This window comes from Ovis canadensis, chromosome X, assembly GCF_042477335.2.
Source record: "Ovis canadensis isolate MfBH-ARS-UI-01 breed Bighorn chromosome X, ARS-UI_OviCan_v2, whole genome shotgun sequence".
Taxonomy (NCBI): Eukaryota; Metazoa; Chordata; class Mammalia; order Artiodactyla; family Bovidae; genus Ovis; species Ovis canadensis.
This window is the reverse complement of record NC_091727.1, coordinates 68896353-68920317: the sequence shown is the minus strand read 5'-3', so window position 1 is coordinate 68920317 and position 23965 is coordinate 68896353. Positions and strand designations below refer to the sequence as shown.

General features: G+C 38.1%; 1 protein-coding gene across 1 annotated transcript in view; it reads left to right on the top strand.

Moving 5' to 3' along the window:
* ZDHHC15 (zinc finger DHHC-type palmitoyltransferase 15) overlaps positions 1 to 23965 on the top strand; it is a 115430-nt gene that overhangs the window by 12601 nt on the left and 78864 nt on the right. Inside the window, exon 2 of the mRNA XM_070291849.1 lies at positions 14543 to 14569. Coding sequence (XP_070147950.1) covers positions 14543 to 14569 — 27 coding nt within the window. The remainder of the gene's footprint in view (positions 1 to 14542; positions 14570 to 23965) is intronic.

Below are 23965 nucleotides of genomic sequence, written 5' to 3'. Positions count from 1 at the left end.
AATGTTTCTGCTTTTGAATATGCTATCTAAGTTGGTCATAACTTTTCTTCCAAGGTGTAAGCGTCTTTTAATTTCATGGCTGTAGTCATCATCTGCAGTGATTTTGGAGCCCAAAAAAATAAAGTCTGACACTTTTTCTACTGTTTCCCCATCTATTTCCCATGAAGTGATGGGACCGGATGCCATGATCTTCATTTTCTGAATGTTGAGCTTTAAGCCAACTTTTTGCTCTCCTCTTTCACTTTCATCAAGAGGCTTTTTAGCTCCTATTCACTTTCTGCCATAAGGGTGGTGTCATCTGCATATCTGAGGTGATTGATATTTCTCCTGGCAATCTTGATTCCAGCTTGTGTTTCTTCCAGTCCAGTGTTTCTCGTGATGTACTCTGCATATAAGTGAAATAAGCAGGGTGAAAATATACAGCCTTGACGTCCTCCTTTTCCTATTTGGAACCAGTCTGTTGTTCATGTCCAGTTCTAACTGTTGCTTCCTGACCTGCATACAGGTTTCTCAAGAGGCAGGTTAGGTGGTCTGGTATTCCCATCTCCTTCAGAATTTTCCACAGCTTATTGTGATCCACACAGCCAGAGGCTTTGGCATAGTCAATAAAGCAGAAATAGATGTCTTTCTGGAACTCTCTTGCTTTTTCCATGATCCAGCGGATGTTGGCAATTTGGTCTCTGGTTCCTCTGCCTTTTCTAAAACCTGCTTGAACATCAGGGAGTTCACGGTTCACATATTGCTGAAGCCTGGCTTGAAGAATTTTAAGCATTACTTTACTAGCATGTGAGATGAGCGCAATTGTGTGGTAGTTTGAGCATTCTTTGGCATTGCCTTTCTTTGGGATTGGAATGAAAACTGACCTTTTCCAGTCCTGTGGCCACTGCTGAGTTTTCCAAGTTTGCTGGTATATTGAGTGCAGCACTTTCACAGCATCATCTTTCAGGATTTGAAGCAGCTCAACTGGAATTCCATCACCTCCACTCGCTATGCATGAAATGTTCCCTTGGTGTCTCTAATTTTCTTGAAGTGGTCTCTAGTCTTTCCCATTTTATTGTTTTCCTCTATTTCTTTGCATTTTTCACTTAGAAAGGCCTTCTCATCTCTCCCTGCTGTTCTTTGGAACCCTTCATACAGATGGGTATATCTTTCCTTATCTCCTTTGCCTTTCACTTCTTTTCTCAGCTACTTGTAAGTCCTCCTCAGAAAACCATTTTCCCTTTTTGCATTTCTTTTTCTTGGAAATGGTTTTGATTACTGTCTCCTGTACAGTGTTTTGACCCTCCATCCATATTTCTTCAGAAACTCTATCAGTTCTTGTTCCTTGAATCTAGCTGTCCCTTTATTGTATGTGTGTGAGTTTTAGTCACTTATTTATGTCCTACTCTTTGCAACCCCATGGACTGTAGCCCTCTAGCCTCCTCTGTCCATGGGATTCTCCAGGCAATAATACTGGAGTGGGTTGCTGTTTCCTTCTCTAGGTGATCTTCCTGACCCAGGGATCAAACCCGGATCTCCTGAATTGCAGTCAGATTCTTTACCATCAGAGCTATAGGGAAGTCCCCTTTACTGTATATCATAAAGAATTTGATTTAGGTGATACGTGAATGGCCTAGTGGTTTTCCCTATTTTTTTCAATTCAAGTCTGAATTTTGCAATAAGAAGTTCATGATCTGAGTCACAGTCAGCTCTCAATCTTGTTTTTGCTGACTGTATCAAACTACTCCATCTCAGGCTGCAAAGAATATGATCAGTCTGATTTTGGTATTGACCATCTGATGATGCCCATGTGTAGAGTCTTCTCTTGTGTTGTTGGAAGAGGGTGTTTGCTATGACCAGTGTATTCTTTTGGCAAAACTCTATTAGCCTTTTCCTTCCTTCATTTTGTATTTAAACGCCAAAGTTGCCTGTTACTCCAGTTATGTCTTGACTTCCTACTTTTGCATTCCAGTCCCCTATGATGAAAACAACAGTCTTTTTGGGTGTTAATTCTGGAAGGTCTTGTAGGTCTTCATATAACCATTCAACTTCAGCTTCTTTGGCATTAGTGGTTGGGGCATAGACTTGGATTACTCTGATATTGAATGGTTTGCCTTGGAAACGAACTGTGATCATTCTGCTGTTTTTGATATTGCATGCAAGTTATGCATTTTGGACTCCTGTTTACTATGAGAGCTACTCCATTTCTTCTAAGGCATTCTTTCCCCACAGTAGTAGGTATAATGGTCATGAATTAAATTTGCTCATTCTAGTCCATTTTAGTTCACTAATTCCTAAAATGTCGATGTTCACTCTTGCCATCTCCTGTTTGACCACTTCCAACTTACTTTGTTTCATGGACCTAACATTCCAGATTCCTATGCAATATTGTTCTTACAACATCAGACGTTACTTTCACCACCAGACACATCCACACCTAGGCATTGTTACCACTTTGGCTCAGCCTCTTCATTCCTCCTGGAACTATTTCTTCACTCTTCTCTAGTAGCATATTGGGTACTTACTGACCTGGGAGTTCATCTTTTAGTGTCATACATTTTTACCTTTTCATACTGTTCATCAAGTATGTTCACAGAGTTCTCAAGGGAAGAACACTGAAGTAGTTTGTCATAAAGATGTTAAGATGGTGGAGTAGAAGGACATGTGTTCAGCTTCTCCTGTGAAAACTCCAAAAGTGCAACTAGCTGCTGAGCAACGATCGGCAGGAGAATGTTGGATCCCAGCTATAAAGCATACCCCACATCCAAGGGCAAAGGAGGAGTCACATCATCAGTGATATTGATGTGTAATTTTCTTTTTTGTGGTATCTTTGTCTGGTTTTTGTATTAGGGTAATGGTGGCCTCATATAATGAATTTGGGTGTTTTCCTTCCTCTGTAGTTTGCTGGAAGAATTTGAGCAAAGTAGGTGTTAGCTCTCCTATAAGCTTTTGGTAGAATTCACCTGTGAAGCAATTTGGCACTGGGTTTTTGTTTGTTCAAAGATGTTTTATTACAGTTTCACTTCTGTGTTTGTGATTGGTCTGGTTATATTTTCTATTTCTTCCTGGCTCAGGTTTATAAGGTTAAAGTTTTCTAAGAAATTGTCCATTTATTCCAGGTTGTCCATTTTATTGACTTATAATTGTTCATAGTAGTGTCTTATAATCCTTTGTGTATCTGTGTTTTCCATTGTAACTTCTCCTTTGTCATTTCTAATTTTATTGGCTTAAGTCTTCTCCCTTTTTTCATGATTAGTCTTAGCTAATGGTTTGTCAGTTTTGTTTATCTTCTTGAAAAACCAGCTTTTAGTTTTATTGATCTTTGCTATTATCTCCTTTATTTCTTTTTCATTTATTTTTTTCTCAGATTTTTTATAATTTCTTTCCACTTACTAACTTTGGGATGATTTTTTTTTCTTTTTGTAGTTGCTTTAGGTGTAAAGTTAGTTTTTTTGTTTGTTTGTTTGTTTTTTGTTTGTTTGTTTGTTTGTTTGTTTGCCTCTCTTGTTTCTCGAGGTAGGCTTGCATTGCTATAAGTTTCCAGCTTAGCATTGATTTACTACATTCCATTGGTCTTGAATTGTCATGTTTTCATTGTCATTTGTTTCTAGGGATATTTTCTTCAGTGATCTGTTGGTTATTCAGAAGCTTGTTGTTTAGCCTCCATGTGTTTGTGTTTCTATAGTCATTTTCTCTATAGTTGATATCTAATCTTACAGTGCTGTGGTCAGAGAAGATACCTGAAGTAATTTCAATTTTTAAAAATTTAAGAAGGCTTGGTTTTTGGCCCAAGATATAATCTACCCTGGAGAATATTCCATATGCACTTGAGAAAAAAGTGAAGTCCACTGTTTTCAGATGAAATGCCATGTAGGTATCAGTTAGGTCCAACTGGTCCAATGTATCATTTAAAGCCTATGTTTCCTTATTAATTTTTTGTCTGGATGATCTGTCCATTGGTGTGGGTGAGGTATTAAAGTCCTGAAATATTATTGTGTTACTGTCAGTATCTCCTTTAATAGATATTAGTATTTGCCTTATGTATTGAGGTGCTCCTGTTTTGGGTTTTTAATTTGGTCGCTCTTTGTGACACCATGGACTACAGCAAATTTGCCATGAAGTGATAGGACTGGATGCCATGATCTTAGTTTTATGAATGTTGAGTTTTAAGCCAGCTTTTTTACTCTCCTCTTTCACCTTCATCAAGAGGCTCTTTAGTTCCTCTTCGCTTTCTGCCATAAGGGTAGTGTATTCTGCATGTCTGAGGTTATTGATATTTCTCCTGGCAATCTTGATTCCAGCTTATGCCTCATCCAGCCTGACATTTCACTTGATGTACCCTGCATATAAGTTAAATAAGCAGGATGACAATATACAGCCTTGACATACTCCTTTCTGAATTTGGAGCCAGTCTGTTGTCCCATGTCCAGTTCTGAATGTTGCTTCTTGACCTGCATGCAGGTTTCACAGGAGGCAGTACAAATATTTGTAGTTGTTATATCTTCTTGAACTGATCCCTTGATCATTATGTAGTGTCCCTTCTTTGTGTCTTACAAATATCTTTATTTTAAAGTCTATTTAGTCTAAGATAAGTATTGCTGCTTCTGCTTTCCTTTGATTTCTACTTGTAGCAGTTTCTTTTTCCAGGCTCTCACTTTCAATCTGCATTTATTCCTAGGTCTGAGGTGGGTTTCTTGTAGACAGTATGTATGGGGTGGGGGGGGGTCTTCTTTTTGTATCCATTCATTCAATCTGTATCTTTTGGTTGGAGCATTTATCCCATTTACGTTTAAGGTAAATTTTGGTATATATGATCCTGTTACCTGTAGGGAACAAGGTATAAGGAAGGTTGAGAAGTGCTTGCAAACGAGACTCTCAACCAGGGCTGAGCATTCTTGCAAACGAGATGTTCAGCTAAAAATCCTGTTTGTTCCCATGGGAAAAGAACATTGCTTGCACACAAGGATGTTTCTCTGATTCCTCAAAAGGAACAGACCTTGGGACAAAACGGATTCTAAGTTGATAAGGAAGTTCCCCAAAACAAAGTCTTAGCTGCAGTAAATAAGCCAAGGTAAAGGTTATCTCTCCCTGCGCCTGCGCACTGTATAGTCTCTGAATCATAGTGCTTGGCAGCTTGCCCTGTAGGTTGTTGTGCAAGGGATATAAAATTAAGCAGTTGTAAGAAGCAAGTGTTAAAATATAAAGATTTAAACCACTCTGCAGTGTTGGTGTGTCATTCCGTCGACGGCATCTGGCGCCCAGCGTGGGGCATGATGGAACCGAAAGGGTAAGCACCCTGGGACAAAACGCTGAAAGGGGGACTTCCGAGAAAAAAAAAATAAGAGAAAAAAAAAAAAAAAAGAAAAAAAAAAAGAAAAAACTATGGGGAATTCCCCGTCTTTAAAGTCACAATATATGGAGCTGGTTAAGGGGCTCCTGCATTCTATAGGAATTAAAACGTCTACTCGCCGCTTGAGTGAGTTGTTGTGTCTTATAGAGCAGCATTGCTATTGGTTTCAATATCAAACAGAAGTACAGCTAAATTTGAAGGAATGGAAAGTGGTGCAAAAAGAGTTAAGAAGGCAGCATCAAAAAAGAAACGTGATTCCTTTAAGGCTGTGGACTCTATGTAGCGCTGTAACGCAGGCTCTAAAATTAATGGCTGCTAATAGTGAGGCCGTCTCATGTTATCTTGAGGAGGGGGCTTCACCTCGGCCTCCGCCCAAACCTCCGGATGATAGTACAGATTCATCCACTGAGCCAGATAGATACGTGAGTTCTGGGGAGGATTCAGATTCTGTAAAAGCAATGACTGCTGCTTTTTAAAAGGTTTTATTAAATAAAAAATAAACTTCCAAGGCTGTTAACCCTTCTGCACCACCTTACGCCTCCCTATTTCTAGTAGCTGCCAACAAGGCTGAGATAGGGAGAGAGAGTCAATAGTTTTAAAAGTATAAAAAAAAGTATATTTTAAAAAATGCTTATTAATGACTCTCGTCCTTTAATGTCACTGATTATTAAAGATAAACAGTTTAAAGGATTAGTGGATACAGGAGCAGATGTTTCAGTTATTTCTCTCCAGCAGTGGCCTAATGACTAAAAAAAAAAAAAAAATTCCTCTTGTTTTAACAGGCTTAGGATCAATAGCAGATGTGTGGAAAAGCACTCAACCTTTGTCATGCCAATTGTCTAATGGAAAGAAAGTATCTATTTCTTTTTACATTGTTAATATACCTATTAATATCTGGAAAAGAGATCTTTTATTTTCTTTAGGAACAACACTCACCATTTCGTGGGAAAACTTGTAGCCACTGCTCAGATTCCTCGAGCTCTCCCATTAAAATGGTTAACTGATGTCCCTAAATGGGTTGAGCAGTGGCCACTTCCAAAAGTAAAGCTCGAGGCTTTAGAACAATTAGTAAAAGAACAGCTTCAATCTGGCCATATTAAACCTTCTACGTCTCCTTGAAATTCTCCTGTTTTTGTCATTTAAAAAAAATCTGGTAAATGGAAAATGTTGACTGATTTAAGGGCAGTTAACAAATGTATAGAACCTATGGGAGCTTTGCAATTAGGTCTCCCTTCTCCTGCTTTGATTCCACAGGATTGGTCTTTGATGGTTTTAGATTTGAAGGATTGCTTTTTTAATATTCCTTTGCAAATAAAAGATAAAAATAAATTTGCTTTTACTATTCCAGTGTATAATCATGGGCAGCCCGTAAAACGTTATCAATGGACAGTGTTGCCTCAAGAAATGATTAATAGCCCTACACTTTGTCAGGAGTTTGTTAATCGTGCTCTTATTACTGTGAGACAACAATTTTCTAATTGTCTTCTATATCATTATATGGATAATCTTCTATTGGCAGCTCCTAGTAAAGAAGAACTAGATACATTTTTTATTCATGTAAAAAAAGCTTTAAGTGATTTTAATCTTCAAATTGCTCCTGAAAAAATTCAAACTGAATTTCCTATTTCATATTTAGGTGCTATTTTGAAATGACAAAAAATAAAACCTCAAAAAGTCCAAATTAGACGAAATAATTTGAAAACTCTTAATGATTTTCAGAAGATTTTGGGTGATATTAACTGGTTACGTCCCATGTTAGGGATTCCTACACATCAATTGCGTCATTTATTTTCTACTTTAGAGGGTGATACTGCTCTTAACAGTCCTCGATCTCTTACTTCTCAAGCAAAAGAAAAATTACACTTTGTAGAGCAACGGTTAAATAAAGGGTTTCTTACTTATCTACAACAGGATCAACCTATATATTTCATAGTGTTCCATACTCCCTATTCTCCTACTGGAGTTATTGCTCAATCTGCAGGGTTGATTGAGTGGGTATTTTTACCCAATAACTATACAAAAAAGCTTACTACTTATATAGATAAAATTGTTTTCCTTATTTTAAAAGGTCGAGGCCATATTACTCAGTTAATTGAAAGTGACCCTCAAACAATTATTACTCAACTTCCACCCAAATTTCTAATTGCTTACAGTTTAATAAAAATTGGCAGATAGCTCTTGCATCTTATTCAGGGACTTTTTCTAATCTATATCCTCAATCTAAAATGATAGATTTTCTTCGACATACATCAATGGTTTGTAAATCTCCTATATCTAATATTCCAGTTGAAGAAAAAACTATTTTTACAGATGCCAATAAAAATACTGCTGGCTATTGGACTGATACTACTTCTAAAGTTGTTCCACATTCCTTTTCTTCTGTGCAGCCTGCTGAACTTTGGGCCATTTGTTTGGCATTACAGGATTTTTTTGATATTCCTATTAATATTGTTTCTGATTCTAAATATGCAGTCTTTTCATGTATTTATCTTCCTAAAGCCACTCTACTGGTAATTTTAAAAACTAATATTGATAAATTATTTTTTCAGGTTCAACAATTATTAATTAGGCGAACTAACCCTGTCTTTTTTACTCATATACGAGCTCATTCTTCTCTCCCCGGACCATTATCTCAAGAAAATGCAAATATTGATGCCTTACTTTATCCTTTACAGTCTGCAACACAAAAACATTGCTTACATCATACTAATTCTAAAGGGTTACAAAAAACTTATTCGTTAACACGAAAACAAGCTCAACGCATTGTTCGTTCTTGTTCCATATGTGCACCGTTTATTTTGCCCTTTGCCCCTCCTGGAGTAAATCCCAGAAGACTACAATCTAACCAAATCTGGCAAATAGATGTTGTTTTTATTTCTTCATTCGGTAAGCAGAAATATGTTCATCATACTATACATACTTATTCTCATTTTCAATGGGCTACAGCTTTAAGTTCAAAAAAGGCAGATTCTGTTATTACTCATTTATTATTTTGTTTTGCTATTATGGGCATACCTATAAAATTAAAAACTGATAATGCTCCCGCATATCAATCCTCTAAATTATCTCAATTTTTAGAACAATATCATATTAAGCACACTTTTGGTATTCCTTATAATAGTCAAGGACAAGCTATAATTGAAAGAGCTAATCGGACTCTTCGAAAATACATTGAAAAAATAAGAAAGGGGGAAAAAGGTGTGATATCACTAAGGGGCCATTTCAAGTTCATTTGCATATTAATAAATCTTACTCTGCTATAGCATGTGTAAAATTTCCTTATTCTTTACTGTATGGGCAATGGATTTGAAATAAAATTTTGGGAGTTATATCATGTTCTGATTGTAACTTGACTCAATGTATAAACTGTTCCTGGTGGGAAAATGTTAAAAACAAGTAATTACTCTTTGGTCATTGTGAAAGCACGGACTGAACTCTGGTTGCCTGTTAATCTTACTCGACCTTGGTCGGACTCTTTTGCTGTCACTCATCTTGTGAATGCTGTGCAAACTCTTCTCCATCGATCTCAAAAAATGCTTGGCATTGTCATCGCATCAATTCTCGCCGTGGCTTCAGTAACAGCAACAGCAACTGTAGCAGGTCTTGCTTTGCATCAGGGCATCCAGACTGCTGATTTTGTCAGGGAGTGGCATAAGGATGCTCATTTATTGTGGCAACAACAGCATGATTTAGACTCTCAATTGGCTACTGATGTATTGAATTTACAACATACTGTTTCCTGGTTAGGAGATCAAGTGACTGTGTTAGCTACAAGGAGTGTGTTAAAATGTGATTGGAACTCATCTCACCTATGTGTAACCCCTGTTCCTTTTAATATGAGTGAGGGTTGGAAAAAAATGAAAAGGTCTTTGGTGGGACACCAAAATTTAACTGCTAAAATTATAAAACTGGAACAAACTATATTGTCAACTTTTAGTTAGACGCTGCCTAATATTCTTGGTTCTGATATACTAAAGAGTCTTCAAGAAAGATTAGATAACCTTAATCCTTTAGGGCATATATCTACATTGTTAAAAACATCCTTTGTAAACTTTGTTAATTGTTGCTTCATGTTTTATTGCTTTTATAGTCTACTGGCGCTAGCGAAAAGGGAAACAATTTAAAAAAAAAAGCTTTGCGTATTCAAGCGCTTATTCAGCACCTGCAAGAAAAGAAAGGGGGAGATGTAGGGAACAAGGTATAAGGAAGGTTGAGAAGTGCTTGCAAACGAGACTCTCAACCAGGGCTGAACATTCTTGCAAACCAGATGTTCTGCCCAGTGTAGGGAACTAGGTTTAAAGAAGGTTGAGAAGTGCTTGCAAACGAGACTCTCAACCAGGGCTGAACATTCTTGCAAACGAGATGTTCTGCCCAGTGTAGGGAACTAGGTTTAAGGAAGATTGAGAAGTGCTTGCAAACGAGACTCTCAACCAGGGCTGAGCATTCTTGCAAACGAGATGTTCAGCTAAAAATCCTGTTTGTTCCCATGGGAAGAGAACATTGCTTGCACACAAGGATGTTTCTCTGATTCCTCAAAAGGAACAGACCTTGGGACAAAACGGATTCTAAGTTGATAAGGAAGTTCCCCAAAACAAAGTCTTAGCTGCAGTAAATAAGCCAAGGTAAAGGTTATCTCGCCCTGCGCCTGCGCACTGTATAGTCTCTGAATCATAGTGCTTGGCAGCTTGCCCTGTAGGTTGTTGTGCAAGGGATATAAAATTAAGCAGTTGTAAGAAGCAAGTGTTAAAATATAAAGATTTAAACCACTCTGCAGTGTTGGTGTGTCATTCCGTCGACGGCAGTTACCATTTACTTTACTGTTTGGGGTTTGTTTTTGTAGGCCTTTCATTTTTGTTTCCTGTCTAGAGAAGTTCCTTCAGCATTTGTTGAGGAGCTGGTTTGGTGGTGCTGAATTCAGTTCACTTTTGCTTGTCTGTGAAACTTTTGATTTCACCTTCAAATCTGAATGAGATCCCTGCTGGATAGAGTAATCTTGGTTGTAGCTTTTCCCTTTCATTACTTTAAGTATGTCCTACCATTCCCTTCTGGCCTGTAGAGTTTCTGTTGAAAGATTTGCTATTTGCCTTCTAGGTATCTCCTTGTATGTTATTTGTTGCTTTTACCTTGCTACTTTTAATATTTGTTCTTTCTGTTTGATTTTTGTTGGTTTGATTAATATCTGTTGTGTTTCTCTGTGAGTTTATCCTTTTGGGGAGGCTCTGGGCTTCCTGGACTTGGGTGGCTATTTCTTTTCACATTTTAAGGAAATTTTCAACTATAATCTCCTCAAATATTTTCTCATGGACTTTATTTTGTCTTCTTCTAGGAACCCTATGATTTGAATGTTATATTTAATGTTGTACCATAGGTCTCTGAGACTGTCCTCATTACTTTTTATTCTTTTTTCATTATTCAAATTTTCATATTCATGTTCTGTTTCAGTTATTTCAGTCATTCTCTCTTCCAGCTTACTTATCCATTTTTATGCCTCAGTTACTCTACTCAGTTGCTTCCTTCCAGTGTACTTTTAATCTTAGTTATTGCACTGTTCATTGTTGATTGTATATTCTTTAATTCTTTAATGTCTTTGATGAACATTTCTTACATCTTCTCAATCCATGCCTATAGTCTATTTATCCATACCTCCATTTTGTTTTCAAGATTTTGAATCATTTTTATTATCGTTACTCTGAATTCTTTTTCAGGTATATTGCCTATTTCATCTTCATTTGTTCCATCTTGTAGGTTTTTACCATGTTCCTTCTGCTGGATATTTCTCTGTCTTTTCATTTTTTGTAAATTTACTGGGTTTGGAGTCTCCTTTCTTCAAGCTGGAAGGTTATAGTTCTTAATTGTGGATTCTGCCTCCCCTGGGTGGGAATGGACCAGTGCCTTGTGATGGTTTCCTGGTTGGGGGGATTTGTGCCTGTGTTCTGCTGGATGGAGCCAGACCTTGTCTCTCTGAAGAGTAGTGCCAGGTCCAGTAGTGAGTTTTGGGGTATCTATGTGTTTGGTGATGGACAGGGAGCCTTGGTGTGCTGCAGTCCACGGGGTTGCAAAGAGTTGGACACAACTGAGCAACTGAACTAAACTGATGTGTTTGTTATGGCTTTGGTCAGCCTATCTACTAATGTGCAGGTTGTGCACATTATGTAGCTGAAGGACTGGCATGTGGCATTTGGCACTGGATCTTCCTGGCTTTTTGGTGGGGCTTGGCCTTAGTGTTGAGATGGAGGGCTTTGGGAGGGCTTTCACCTATTAATCTTCCATGGAGTTAGTAGTTTCTGGTGGTCCACAGTTTTGAAGTTGAGTCTCCCACCTCTGGGGTTCAGGCCTGAACCTTGACTGTAGCATCAAGATTTCACCGGTCGCACAGCACAGAAGACAAAAAACCCCTAGAATAATGGTGAAATAACTCTCAAAAGCCAAGATCACCCAGAGAGATTCACACAGTTATATAGAGAAGGAAAGAAAGATAAAGGAGAAAGAAAAGTTAAAAAGAAGAATCAAAAAAGAGAACTTAATCAAGCCAATAATCAAACCCCAAATGAAAATAGATATTAAAAATTATTAACAGACTTTCAAAGATACAAAATTAAAAACAAAAGATAAAAAAACTAAAAATCAAAAGCATGGAAAAAATTAGACTCTCAAAAAATACAATATCAAAAAGAAATATCTAAAACAAAAATTGAAAATTTGGAATTTGTTTTAAAAATAAGATATTTTAATAAAAAGAAAAAGTAGGTTATAAGAAATAAAAATTAAAGGAGCAATAAACAACCACATTAGGACCGTATGAGAGAAGAAAAAAAGAAAAAGGGGAAAAGAGGAGGGGAAATATATAGAGTCATGGCAAATAAAATGGGAGAGTGTGTAAACAATGAAAGGTTTTAGTTTCTTGGCTCCAAAATCACTGCAGGTGATTACTGCAACCATGAAATTAAAAGACTCTTGCCCCTTGAAAGAAAAGCTATACAAACCTACACAGCATATTGAAAAAAGAAAGACATCACTTTGCCAACAAAGTTGTATCTAGTCAAAGCTATGGTTTTTCCAGTAGTTATGTACAGATGTGACAGTTGGACCATGAAGAAGGCTGAGTGCCAAAGAATTTTGGTGCTGGAGTAGACTCTTGAGAATCCCTTGGACTACAAGATCAAACCAGTCAATGCTAAAGGAAATCAACCCTGAATATCCATTGGAAGGACTGATGCTGAAGCGGAAGCTCCAATACTTTGGCCACCTGATACAAGGAACCTTTTCAGTGGCAAAGACACTGATGCTGGAAAAGGTTGAAGGCAAAAGGAGAAGAGAGCAGCAGAGGATGAGATGATTAGATAGCATCAGTGACTCAGTGGACATGAATTTGATTAAACTCCTGGAGACAATGAAGGAATGGCGAACCTGGTGTGCTTCAGTCCACTGGGTTGCGGAGAATCGGACACGACTTAGCGGCAGAATAACAGCAAAAGTGAGAGGAATGTCCAAGTAGTTTCTCCATTTTCTGGCTCCAGTTGATTTGCCTACTCAGAAAGTTCTCCAGTATATCAAGGAAGTATCTCTCTGGACATGTTGTGGGCAGTGCAGGGTCTGCTCATACTCAGGTCTTATCTTGCTCCAGTTTGTACTTATTCTCAAAGCAGTCTCAGGCTAAATGCTGGAATTTAAACTGCTTCAGCTGTCACTTCTGAAATGCTTTTGCCTTCTTTCCTTTGCTCATGCAGCCCCTGGTGTTCTGCTTTGGTTTTGGTCCCACCTTTGTTTTTAAGTCTCTCTCCCATGTTTGTTCACTGCCCAGATGTGAGAGTGTGAAAGTAGCCCCTTATTCGGGGTCACTTGCTCAATTGTGCTGGGGAGAGGGGTGTGTGGGGAGTGCTCATTGTGGCTGGGCAATGTGGAGGGTTGAAATAGTTGGAGGTGGGCTATGCTTTTCCCCAGAGGAGTTAGTCCAGGTTTGTGGGACACTTGGCAGAGCTGAGTTGCTCAGGCTTCCAGGAAGACATGGGTGGCAACCTGCAGCTGCTCACTGCTTGGCTGTAGTTGTGATCTCTGGGACTGAGATTATAGTGGTCCCTTGCCTTCCACCTCTGGCACCATGCCTGCCTCTCTGCCTCTGGGGCCACAGACCGCAGCTGGATCACACCTCTTCAGAATTCGCTTGGATGGGGTGGCTTGTTCTGTGAGCGTGTGTAATCACAGGGCAGTGTTAGAGTCTTCCTGAGGGAATGATCCTTTTTTTCTGTGGCAGACCCAAAGTTTTTCTGGTCTACCTCTACTGTGTTGCCTCAGCCCTCTCAGAGTATCTTCATGGCAGTCAGCTCTGGCCCTCACTCTGAGGCCTCATCCCCAAAGCCTAGGCCTCTGCACCTAGCCCCCACTCACGGCAAGTGGACACAAGTGTGTGAGCCTCTTCTCAGTTGGGAAGTGCTGTTGGGCTTAATCTCTGTGGTGAATTTTCTCTGTTTTTGCCTCAGAGCACCTGTCTTCCTATGCTGCACTCTCTGAGTTTTGAAGTTTCCCCTTGACCCCACATATGAGGGGATTTCCTAGTGTGTGGAAACCTCCCCTCCTTTAGGACTCCCCCGGGGTGCAGGTCCCTATCCTGAAATCCTCTGTCTCACTTTTAGTCTCTATCTTATGCCCTACCTCACTCCAGTGAGATTGGTTTGCCTTTCTGGATGTCTGGGAACTTCTGCCAGCATTCAGAAGATGTTCTATGGGAGTTGTTCTACATGCAAGTGATTTTTTTATATATTTGTGGGAGAGAAGGTGTTCTCCCTGTCCTATTCCTCCACCATCTTGAAGGTCCCCTCTGTGTCTGACTCTTTTGCAACCCCATGGACTCTAGCCCACCATGCTCCTCTGTCCATGGGATTTTTCAGACAAGCATACTGGAGTGGATTGCCATTTCCTTCTCCAGGGGATCTTCATGACCCAAGGATTGAACCCATGTCTCCTGCATTGGCAGGCAGATTCTTTACCACTGAGTCACCAGGGAAGCCCATAGAAATTCTCACTCAAGGTTTAAGATAAAGGAAGATAGCAAAGGATAGAATTTAATCACCCTTGCCTTCCTTTATGTTAGCAGGCTGATGGTTTCCTAAAGTATCACTGACTAAATTACTAAAATTGATGCTGTGGAAAACCAGATAAGAAAAATAATGTTTCTAAATACCACTAATCTTGGTCTTTCTCTCTCTCTTTTCACAGTGACTGTTTTGAGCCCAGCAGAAAAAGGTAAGTGGTATTATAAGTTGTTTTTGTCAGGACTATATCTCTCTTTCTGTCTAAAAGTGAATTACATTAAGCCTATAAATTGAGCAACTTTCCCAGGAATACACTGAGGTTAGTGGAAACTTTAAGATGATGTCTTTTAGGAAGATTGCCCAGAAATAAAGCAGAACATATTTTCATTAGCTCCTCTGGGGGGGAAAAAAAAATATGGAGTTTGTTTAAATAAGGCTTTTTTTTTTTTTAAGAAAGGTAATAGTATACTATAAAAATAAAAGTTAAAGGAGTCAGTCCAGGTTCGATGCATGATACTGGATACTTGGGGCTGGTGCACTGAGATGACCCAGAGGGATGGTACGTGGAGGGAGGAGAGAGGGGGGTTCAAGATGGGGAACACGTGTATACCTGTGGCGGATTCATGTTGATGTATGGCAAAACCAATACAATATTGTAAAGTAATTAACCTCCAATTAAAATAAATAAATTTATATTAAAAAGTTAAAGGAGCAATAAAGGACTAAATTTTTTTAATTTAAAAAAATAATAAAAATATGTCTAGGTATTTCTCTGGAGCTTTTGTGGGCAGTGTTGATGGGGTCAGTTCACTGTCAGATAGTCCTTCGTTCCAGCTTTTACTTGCTCTCGAAGTCTACAGTTGCCCCTCAAATGCAGTCTCAGCTTAACTGCAGAGTTTTAATCTGTTGCACCTGTCACTTCTGAGGGCATCCCCCCTTCTTTCCTTTGCTTCATTTGGTCTCCTCTGTTTGCAAGTCTCTTCAGTGTCTAATTTCCACCCTGACATGTGGAGGCGAAAGTGGCCACTTATTCGAGCTCACTTGCTCAGCTGTGCTTTGGAGGGGAAGGACACTGAAAAAAAAAAAATACTGCTGGCATGTGTGCGGAGTGCTCACGGTGGATAGATCACTCTGGGTTGCCACAGCCCAGGTGGCGTGTACTTCCCAGGTCCAAGGCTCTCAGGTGTGCCATGAGGACACAGTCCCAGGTGAGCCGTGCCTCTTGTGCACTTCCCAGATCCAAGCCTCTCAGGCTCCAGGTGCACCATGAGGGCAGAGTCTCAGGTATGCCGTCTGTCTTGTGCACCTCCCAGGTCCAAGCCGCTCAGGCTCTCAGGTGTACTGCGAGCACACAGTCCCAGCTGGGCCATGCATCTTATCAGGGGAGCTAGTCCCAAGCTCTAACACTCCTAGCCAATATGAACCATCCAGGATTCCAGGAAGATGTGATTAGTGACTGGCAGCCAGCTCACAGCTTGGCGGGAGATGCAGTCTCTGGGGCCCAGATTGCAGCGGCCCATTGCCTTCTGCCTCTCTGCCTTCAAGGAGAGAGGGCATAAATGGCAGCCAACTTGCTCACTAGAGTGTGATCGTTTGCTCTGTGAGCATGCCAGGGGTCACAGTGCTGTGTTAGAGCCTTCCTGTGGGAAAGGTCCTTTTTTTTTTTTTTCTTTGTTTCCCTGACATTCCCATGGTTTAGGTTGCTATGTCACATTAGTCTCCTCAGAGTGTCCTCAGGGCATTCACCCCAGTCTTTACCCTAAGGACTGACAATGTAGCTCATGCCTCCGCACCAGCCCCCACTGGCTTTGGTCAAAGGCAAGCATGTGAGCCACTTGGCTAATAATTGCTGTTCATTGTGAATTCTGTGGTGATTTTCTTTTCAGTTATGCTGCCCTTTGAGATTCCAAATATCCCCACTGACCCCACCTCTGAGAGGGTTTTCTATTGTGTGGAAACTTCTCCTCCTTCATGACTCCCTCCCCAGGATGGGTCTCCATCCCTAAATCTTTTGTTGCTCTTTTCATCTTTATCTTTTGTCCTACCTCATTTTGAAGAGATTGGTTTGTCTTTCTGGGGTATCTGGGTTCAGAAGTTGTTTTGTAGAAGTTGCTCCACAGGCAGATGATCTTTTGATGTATTTGTGGGGGAGAGAGTGGTCTCCCCATCCTATTCCTCCGCCATCTTGGGACTACCCATGAATGGTTCTTAAGATCAGAGATTTTTCTCTCTATATATATATGTATATGAAATATATATATATGAAATATTTATAAATAAATATCATTTTCCACAATAGCCTTTCAAGAGAAGTGGGTGGGGGCTTAGTTGATGCTCCACCATAATAGTAATAATGACAGTAATATTGTCATTATAATTGGAAACTACAATTTATCATACAGGGTACCTTGCTAAGTATTGTATGTGTGTATAATCTTTCAATATTTACATCAACACAATGATGTAGACATTCTTTATGACATTTTATTGAGAAGAAAACTGAAGTTTAGAGAAGTTAAGCAACTTATCCCAGGTCATCTAGCTAGTAAGCAGTAAGATTCAAACCCAGAACTGCCTGACATTGAAGTCTATGCTATTAAGCAAATATATACCTGTTCTTTTACTTCTCAATCTACAACTTTCTAATTTGTTTAGTTGACCTCCTTACTCAGAAACTTGATGCTCAAATGCTCATTTTTCTAGTGTCCAAAGTAGTATATTTTCATTTTTTGCATGTTATCAATAAACTCAACTACATCCATGTAGAGTCATTTGTAAGCCCAACTCAGTTCAAAACCTTTCTGGTATCATCAATCCAGTTGCCAGAATTTGAATTCTTTAGGAAACTGTTACCACAATTCATGATTGTTAATGTCCCTCTTATTCTAGAATTTTGTAATTCTCAAGCACTTCTCCCCTGGTAGCTCTTATATTCATCAATACACCAAAGAATAAGATTAGATTTTGCTTCTTTATTCTGCAGTGGGGCATAATGGGACAAAGTACAGGATTTAGAGACAGAGGATCTGGGTTGAAGTTGCAGTTGTATCATTTACTAGCTCTATGACTTTTGGTAAGTAACTCAACTTCTCTGACCACAATTTCTTTAAAATGAGTCTAGTTTAATAACATCTTACAGATTTATTATTTTAAGCTAGCAAGAGCAAAAGTATACAGGCATAAAATATGTAGTATTAAACTGCTTTGTAAATGTGAGGTATTAACAATTTGAGTTGTAACATTTTTTATATGTCAGGATTCTCAAGACAGTAGAACCCATAAACTAAAATTAGATTCAATTGTAACCGGAAGTTTGAAAATTAGACTTGAAGATAACTTTCTGAACATTAGGGCAGTTTACTAGGAGATGCCATAAAACCTATTCAGAAAGTATTAGACACCAAACTATCTGGCATGAATTAGTGAGCCTTCCCTATAAGCAGACCAATAGCTCTAATAACTATCTGAGATTATTTCTAACCCTGTAACTCTGTGACTTGTTTAGTGCAAAGAAATGGAAACAATAGAGTGGGAAAGACTAGAGATCTCATCGAAAAAATTAGAGATACCAAGGGAAAATTTCATGGAAAGATAGGCGCAATAAAGGACAGATATGGTATGGACCTAACAGAAGCAGAAGCTATTAAGAAGAAGTGGCAAGAATACATAGAAGAACTATGCAAAAAATATCTTCATGACCCAGATAATCACGATGGTGTGATTACTCACCTAGAGCCAGACATCCTGGAATGTGAAGTCAAGTGGGCCTTAGAAAGCATCACTACGAACAAAGCTAATGTAGGTGATGGAATTCCAGTTGAGCTATTTCAAATCCTGAAAGATGATGCTGTGAAAGTGATGCACTCAATATGCCAGCAAACTTGGAAAACTCAGCATTGGCCATAGGACTGGAAAAGGTCAGTTTTCATTCGAATCCTAAAGAAAGGCAATGCCAAAGAATGCTCACACTACCACACAGTTACACTCATCTCATGTGCTAGTAAAATAATGCTCAAAATTCTCCAAGGCAGGCTTCAGCAATTCGTGAACTGTGAATTTCCAGATGTTCAAGCTGGATTTAGAAAAGGTAGAGGAACCAGAGATCAAATTGGCAATATCCGCTGGATCATGGGAAAAGCAAGAGAGTTCCAGAAAAACATCTATTTCTGCTTTATTGACTATGCCAAAGCCTTTGACTGTGTGGATCATAATAAACTGTGTAAAATTCTGAGAGATGGGAATACCAGACTGCCTGACCTGCCTCTTGAGAAACCTATATGCAGGTCAGGAAGCAACAGTTAGAAGTGGACATGGAACAACAGACTGGTTCCAAGTAGGAAAAGGAGTACGTCAAGGCTGTATATTGTGACCCTGCTTATTTAACTTCTATGCAGAGTACATCATGAGAAATGCCAGGCTGGAGGAAGCACAGCTGGAATCAAGATTGCCGGGAGAAATATCAATAACCTCATATATGCAGATGACACCACCCTTATGGTGAAAAGTGAAGAGGAACTAAAGAGCCTCTTGATAAAAGTGAAAGAGGAGAGTGAAAAATTGCCTTAAAGCTCAACATTCAGAAAACGAAGATCATGGCATCCAGTCCTATCACTTCTTGGCAAATAGATGGGGAAACAGTAGAAACAGTGTGAGACTTTATTTTTTGGGGCTCCAAAATCACTGCAGATGGTGATTGCAGCCATGAAATTAAAAGACACTTACTCCTTGGAAGGAAAGTTATGACCAACCTAGACAGCATGTTAAAAGCAGAGACATTACTTTGCCAACTAAGGTCCATCTAGTCAAGGCTATGGTTTTTCCAGTAGTCCTGTATGGATGTGAGAGTTGGACTATAAAGAATGCTGAGCACCGAAGATTTAATGCTTTTAAACTGTGGTGATGGAGGACTCTTGAGAGTTCCTTGGACTGCAAGGATATCCAACCAATCCATCCTAAAGGAAATCAGTCCTGAATGTTCATTGGAACAACTGATTCAGAAGCTGAAATTCTAATACATTGGCCACCTGATGCAAAAAAACTGACTCATTTGAAAAGACCCTGATGCTGGGACAGATTGAAGGCGGGAGGAGAAGGAGATGACAGAGGATGAGATGGTTGGATGGCATCACCCACTCAATGGACCTGAGTTTGAGTAGACTCCAGGAGTTGGTGATGGACAGAGAGGCCTGGCGTGCTGCATTCCATGGGTTCTCAAAGAGTCAGACACAACTGAGCGATTGAACTGAACTGATTAAATTAGAATACAGAATAGCATACGACTACCAGTAGGAACATTATTTGGCATAAACAAAACATATATAAGCAGCAAAGATATGAAAGCCTCAAATCACATAACCTTTTATTCATTATACAGAACTTAAGAAAACCTAGTCAGACATAGTACAAGTTTTTCCATTTCTTATCTGCGTAATGGTGCCCCTACTGGATGAGGAGCGTCCCTCCAGAATTCATGTCCACCCAAAGTCTGTGAATGTGAATTTATTTTAAAATAGTGTCTTTGCAGGTGAAATCAAGATGAGGTCACAGTGGATTAGGGTGTACCCTATGGCTGGTGTCCTTATAAGAAGAGAAAATTTTGAATACACAGACACAGAAGTAAGATGGCCATGTGAAAACAGAAGCAGAGATTAGAGTTGTGTCACCACAAAGGAACACCAAAGACTGCCAGGAGTGGCCAGAAGCTGGGAAGAAGCAAGGAAGGATCCTCCCCAGGAGCCTTCAGAGGGAACTGGACCTTAATGTCAGACTTCTTGTCTCCAGAACTATAAGAAAATAAATTTCTGTTGTTTCAAGTCACCCAGTTTGTGATAATTTGTTATGATAGCCCTAGGAAACTAATAAAGTTTCTAATAAAATTTCAATCTCTAATGTACTATTAAGTAGCAAATTAGCAGACTTTGGTGTCAGATGTACCAGGGATCAAATCTTGACTTTGCCACTTACTATATATATGACCTTGGGGAACTTAACCTAAGTTTCACTTTCTTCTTCCATAAAATGAGAATAACAATACCTACCTTTCATGGTTATTTGGAGCACCAAATGAGATGTATCTAAGTCTCTTGGCATAGTGCATGGCATATGTTAAGTACAAAATAAGGAACAGTAGATACTATTGTTATTAACATTGGAAAAGACCTAAAAGATCTTTCTTCTTAGAAAGATAATATATTTCAGTACTATTATTTGTACTACTGCCCTTATAAATATTTTGTCAAATGATTCTAGTGCACAGAAAGGATTAAAGCTCAGATCATCTGAACCACAGTCCAGATACTATATATTATGTCACCCTTGATTATACAGAACTCCATAATTCTTTTAAGACATGAGTCCATATGTTCTTTCATAGACTACTAGAAAACAGAATAATAATGCATTTTGCTTTCATAAGAGTATTTTGCATGGATAATCTCATTCAGCATCATGCTATCTAAATTTTGAAAATCTAGAGTAGAAAGTCTTGCTCCTCTACCCCTGAAGTGTGGCTATGGGATGAGCTACAGGTTAAAAATTTGGTAGACTCCAAGGATTAGTGAGGCTAAGGGATGAATTTAAGAATGAGATTAGGCACAACCTATCAGGCAATCCATATGTAATCAAGAGTAATGTGTTGACCACAGTGGTGCATTTCCAAAAAGGGCAATCAATCATTTTAAGCAAATATTTAACTCATTATGTGAGAATTAATTTGTATTTTGAATGGTTTGCATGCTAAATTCTCTAGTTTCTCATTTAAAGTTAAAAATGATTATAATTATTTACCTTTTTAGAAATAGATGCAATTCTAAATAATAGAACTGTTATGGGCTCAATTGTGTTCCTTCAAAATTCATATGCTGAAATCCTAACCCCAAGTAACTTAGAATGTGACTGTATTTGGAGGTAGAATCTTTAAAGAAGTAATTAAGTAAAAATGAGATAGCTAGGGTGGGCTTTAACCAATATGACTGCTGTCCTTATAAAAGCAAAGGAGATTAGGAGAAAGACACACACAGCAGGAAGACCATGTGAAGAGAAAGGAAGATCACCATTTACTAACCAGGAGAAGAGGCCTCAGAAGAAACCAACCTTGTTTCCTTTTAAAAAAAAAAATTAGTGTCAGGTACAACAGTGATTCAAAATTTGTATAGATTATACTCAATCTGTCTTGTACAATATATCCTTTTTGCTTATTTATTTCATACATAGTAGTTTGTACCTCTTTATCCCCTACCCCTCCTTGCTCCTCCCCACTTCTCTTTCCCACTGGTAATCACTAGATTGTTCTCTACACCTATGAGTTTGTTTCTTTTTTACTATAATCACTAGTTTGTTTTATTTCCTAGATTCTACATATAAGTGATAACGTACAGTATTTGTCTTCCTCTGTCTGACTTACTTCACTAAGCATGATACCCTCCAAGCCCATCCCTGTTGTTGCAAAAGGCAAAATTTTATTCTTTTTATGGCTGAGTAGTATACCATTGTATGTATATATATGTATATTGTGTGTGTGTATGTATATATATATATATATATATATATATATATATCTGTTCTTCTGTTGATGGATACTTAGGTTGTTCCCATATGAACATTGGAGTGCATGTATCTTTTCAAATTAGTGATTTTGTTTTCTGTGGATATATACCCAGGAAGTAAAATTGCTAGATCATATGATAGTTCTAGTTTTAGTTTCTTTGAGAAACTTCCATTCTGTTTTCCACAGTAGATGCACCAATTCACATTCCTACAAGCAGTGTATGAAGGTTCCCTTTTTTCCACATCCTTGCCAACATTTATTATTTGTGTTCGTTTTGATGATAGCCATTCTGATAGTTGTGAGGTGACATCTCATTGTGGTTTTGATTTTCATTTCTCTAATGATTAGCAATGTTGAACAGCTTTTCATGTACCTGTTGACCACCTGTATGTCTTCTTTGGAAAAATGAATATTGAAGTCTTCTGCCCAATTTTTCTACTTGGCTGTTGTTGTTGTTGTTGTTGAATTGTACTAGCTATTTACATATTTTGGATATTAACCCTTTATCATTTGCAAATATGTTCTCCCATTCGGTAGGTTGTCTTTTCATTTAGTTAGTGATTTCATTTGCTCTGCAGAAGCTTATAATTTACATTAGTTCCCATTTGTTTGTTTTTGCTTTGTTTTCTGTGCCTTAGGAGACAGATCCAAAAAATATTACTATGATTTATGATTTATGCATAGTATGATTTATGTTCTGCCTTCATTCTCTTCTAGGATTTTTATGGTTTCTAGTCTTACATTTAGGTCTTTAATCCATTTTGAGTTATTTTTGTATATGATATGAGAAAATGATCTAATTTCATTCTTTTAGATGTCTTTGCCTCCTTTGTTGTAAATTAATTGATTGTAACTGCATGGATATAACATACTGTTTTATATTTATTATTATAAAATTACTTTATAAGGAGGATTTGGGGACCAGACAAAAGCTCTTTTTATGCACTAACCCACTTCTAAAAGAATATTATGTTGATTTTAATATTAATGTAATTATGATAATTACATATAATAATATCAATACACTGACTTCAATTAATATAATTTTGTTACAAAAATAATGTTTATTGAAAATTCAAGCTATAAAAAATATATAAGAAAAAAGTCTTCCTCACATTGACTCCAGCCCTATCAATGTCTGTTCACAGTTAACTAGTATATTTGGTTGGATTTATATCTTCTAGATCTTTCTCTGTGTATTTACATACAAACAAATGATTATGGATTTCTATAGTTTATATAGGATTGGTTGTTTTTTAATCTGGATGATACTGTGCATATTGTCCTATGATTTAGTTTTTTTCACTTAATAATATATCATAGGTGTCCTTCAATATTAGTATATACAAACATATTTAATTTTTTAATGACCTCAAGGTATTCCATGGTGTTGATATGCTATAATTTATTTAATAATTTATCAAGGATGAACTTAACAAAACTTTATTTTATCAATTATAAAAGTAATAGAACCTCATAAAATGAAAACAGTGTAGAAGGGGATAAAGAAGAAAGTGGAAGGCCTTTAGTCACTGAAGAAGTTAAGGATGAAACAAGAGCTGATAAATTTTTTAAATTAACTTATTTTTTATTGAAGGATAATTGCTTTATAGAATTTTGTTGTTTTCTGTCAAACATCAACATGAATCAACTATAGGTATACATATATCCCCTCCCTTTTGAACCTCCCTCCCATTTCCCTCCCCATCCCACCCCTCCAGACTGACACAGAGCCACCGTTTCAGTTTCCTGAGCCATACAACGCATTCTCGTTGGCTATCTTACATACGGTAATGTAAGTTTCTGTATTACTCTTTCCATACATTTCACCCTCTTCTCCCCTCTCCACATGCCCATAAGTCTATTCTCTATGTCTGTTTCTCCATTGTTTCCCTGTAAATAAATTCTTCAGTACCATTTTTATAGATTCTGTATATATGCATTAGAATACAATATTTATCTTTCTCTTTCTGACTCACTTCACTCTGTATAATAGGTTCTAGGTTCATCCACCTCATTAGAACTGACTCAACTGTGTTCCTTTTTATGGCTGAGTCATAT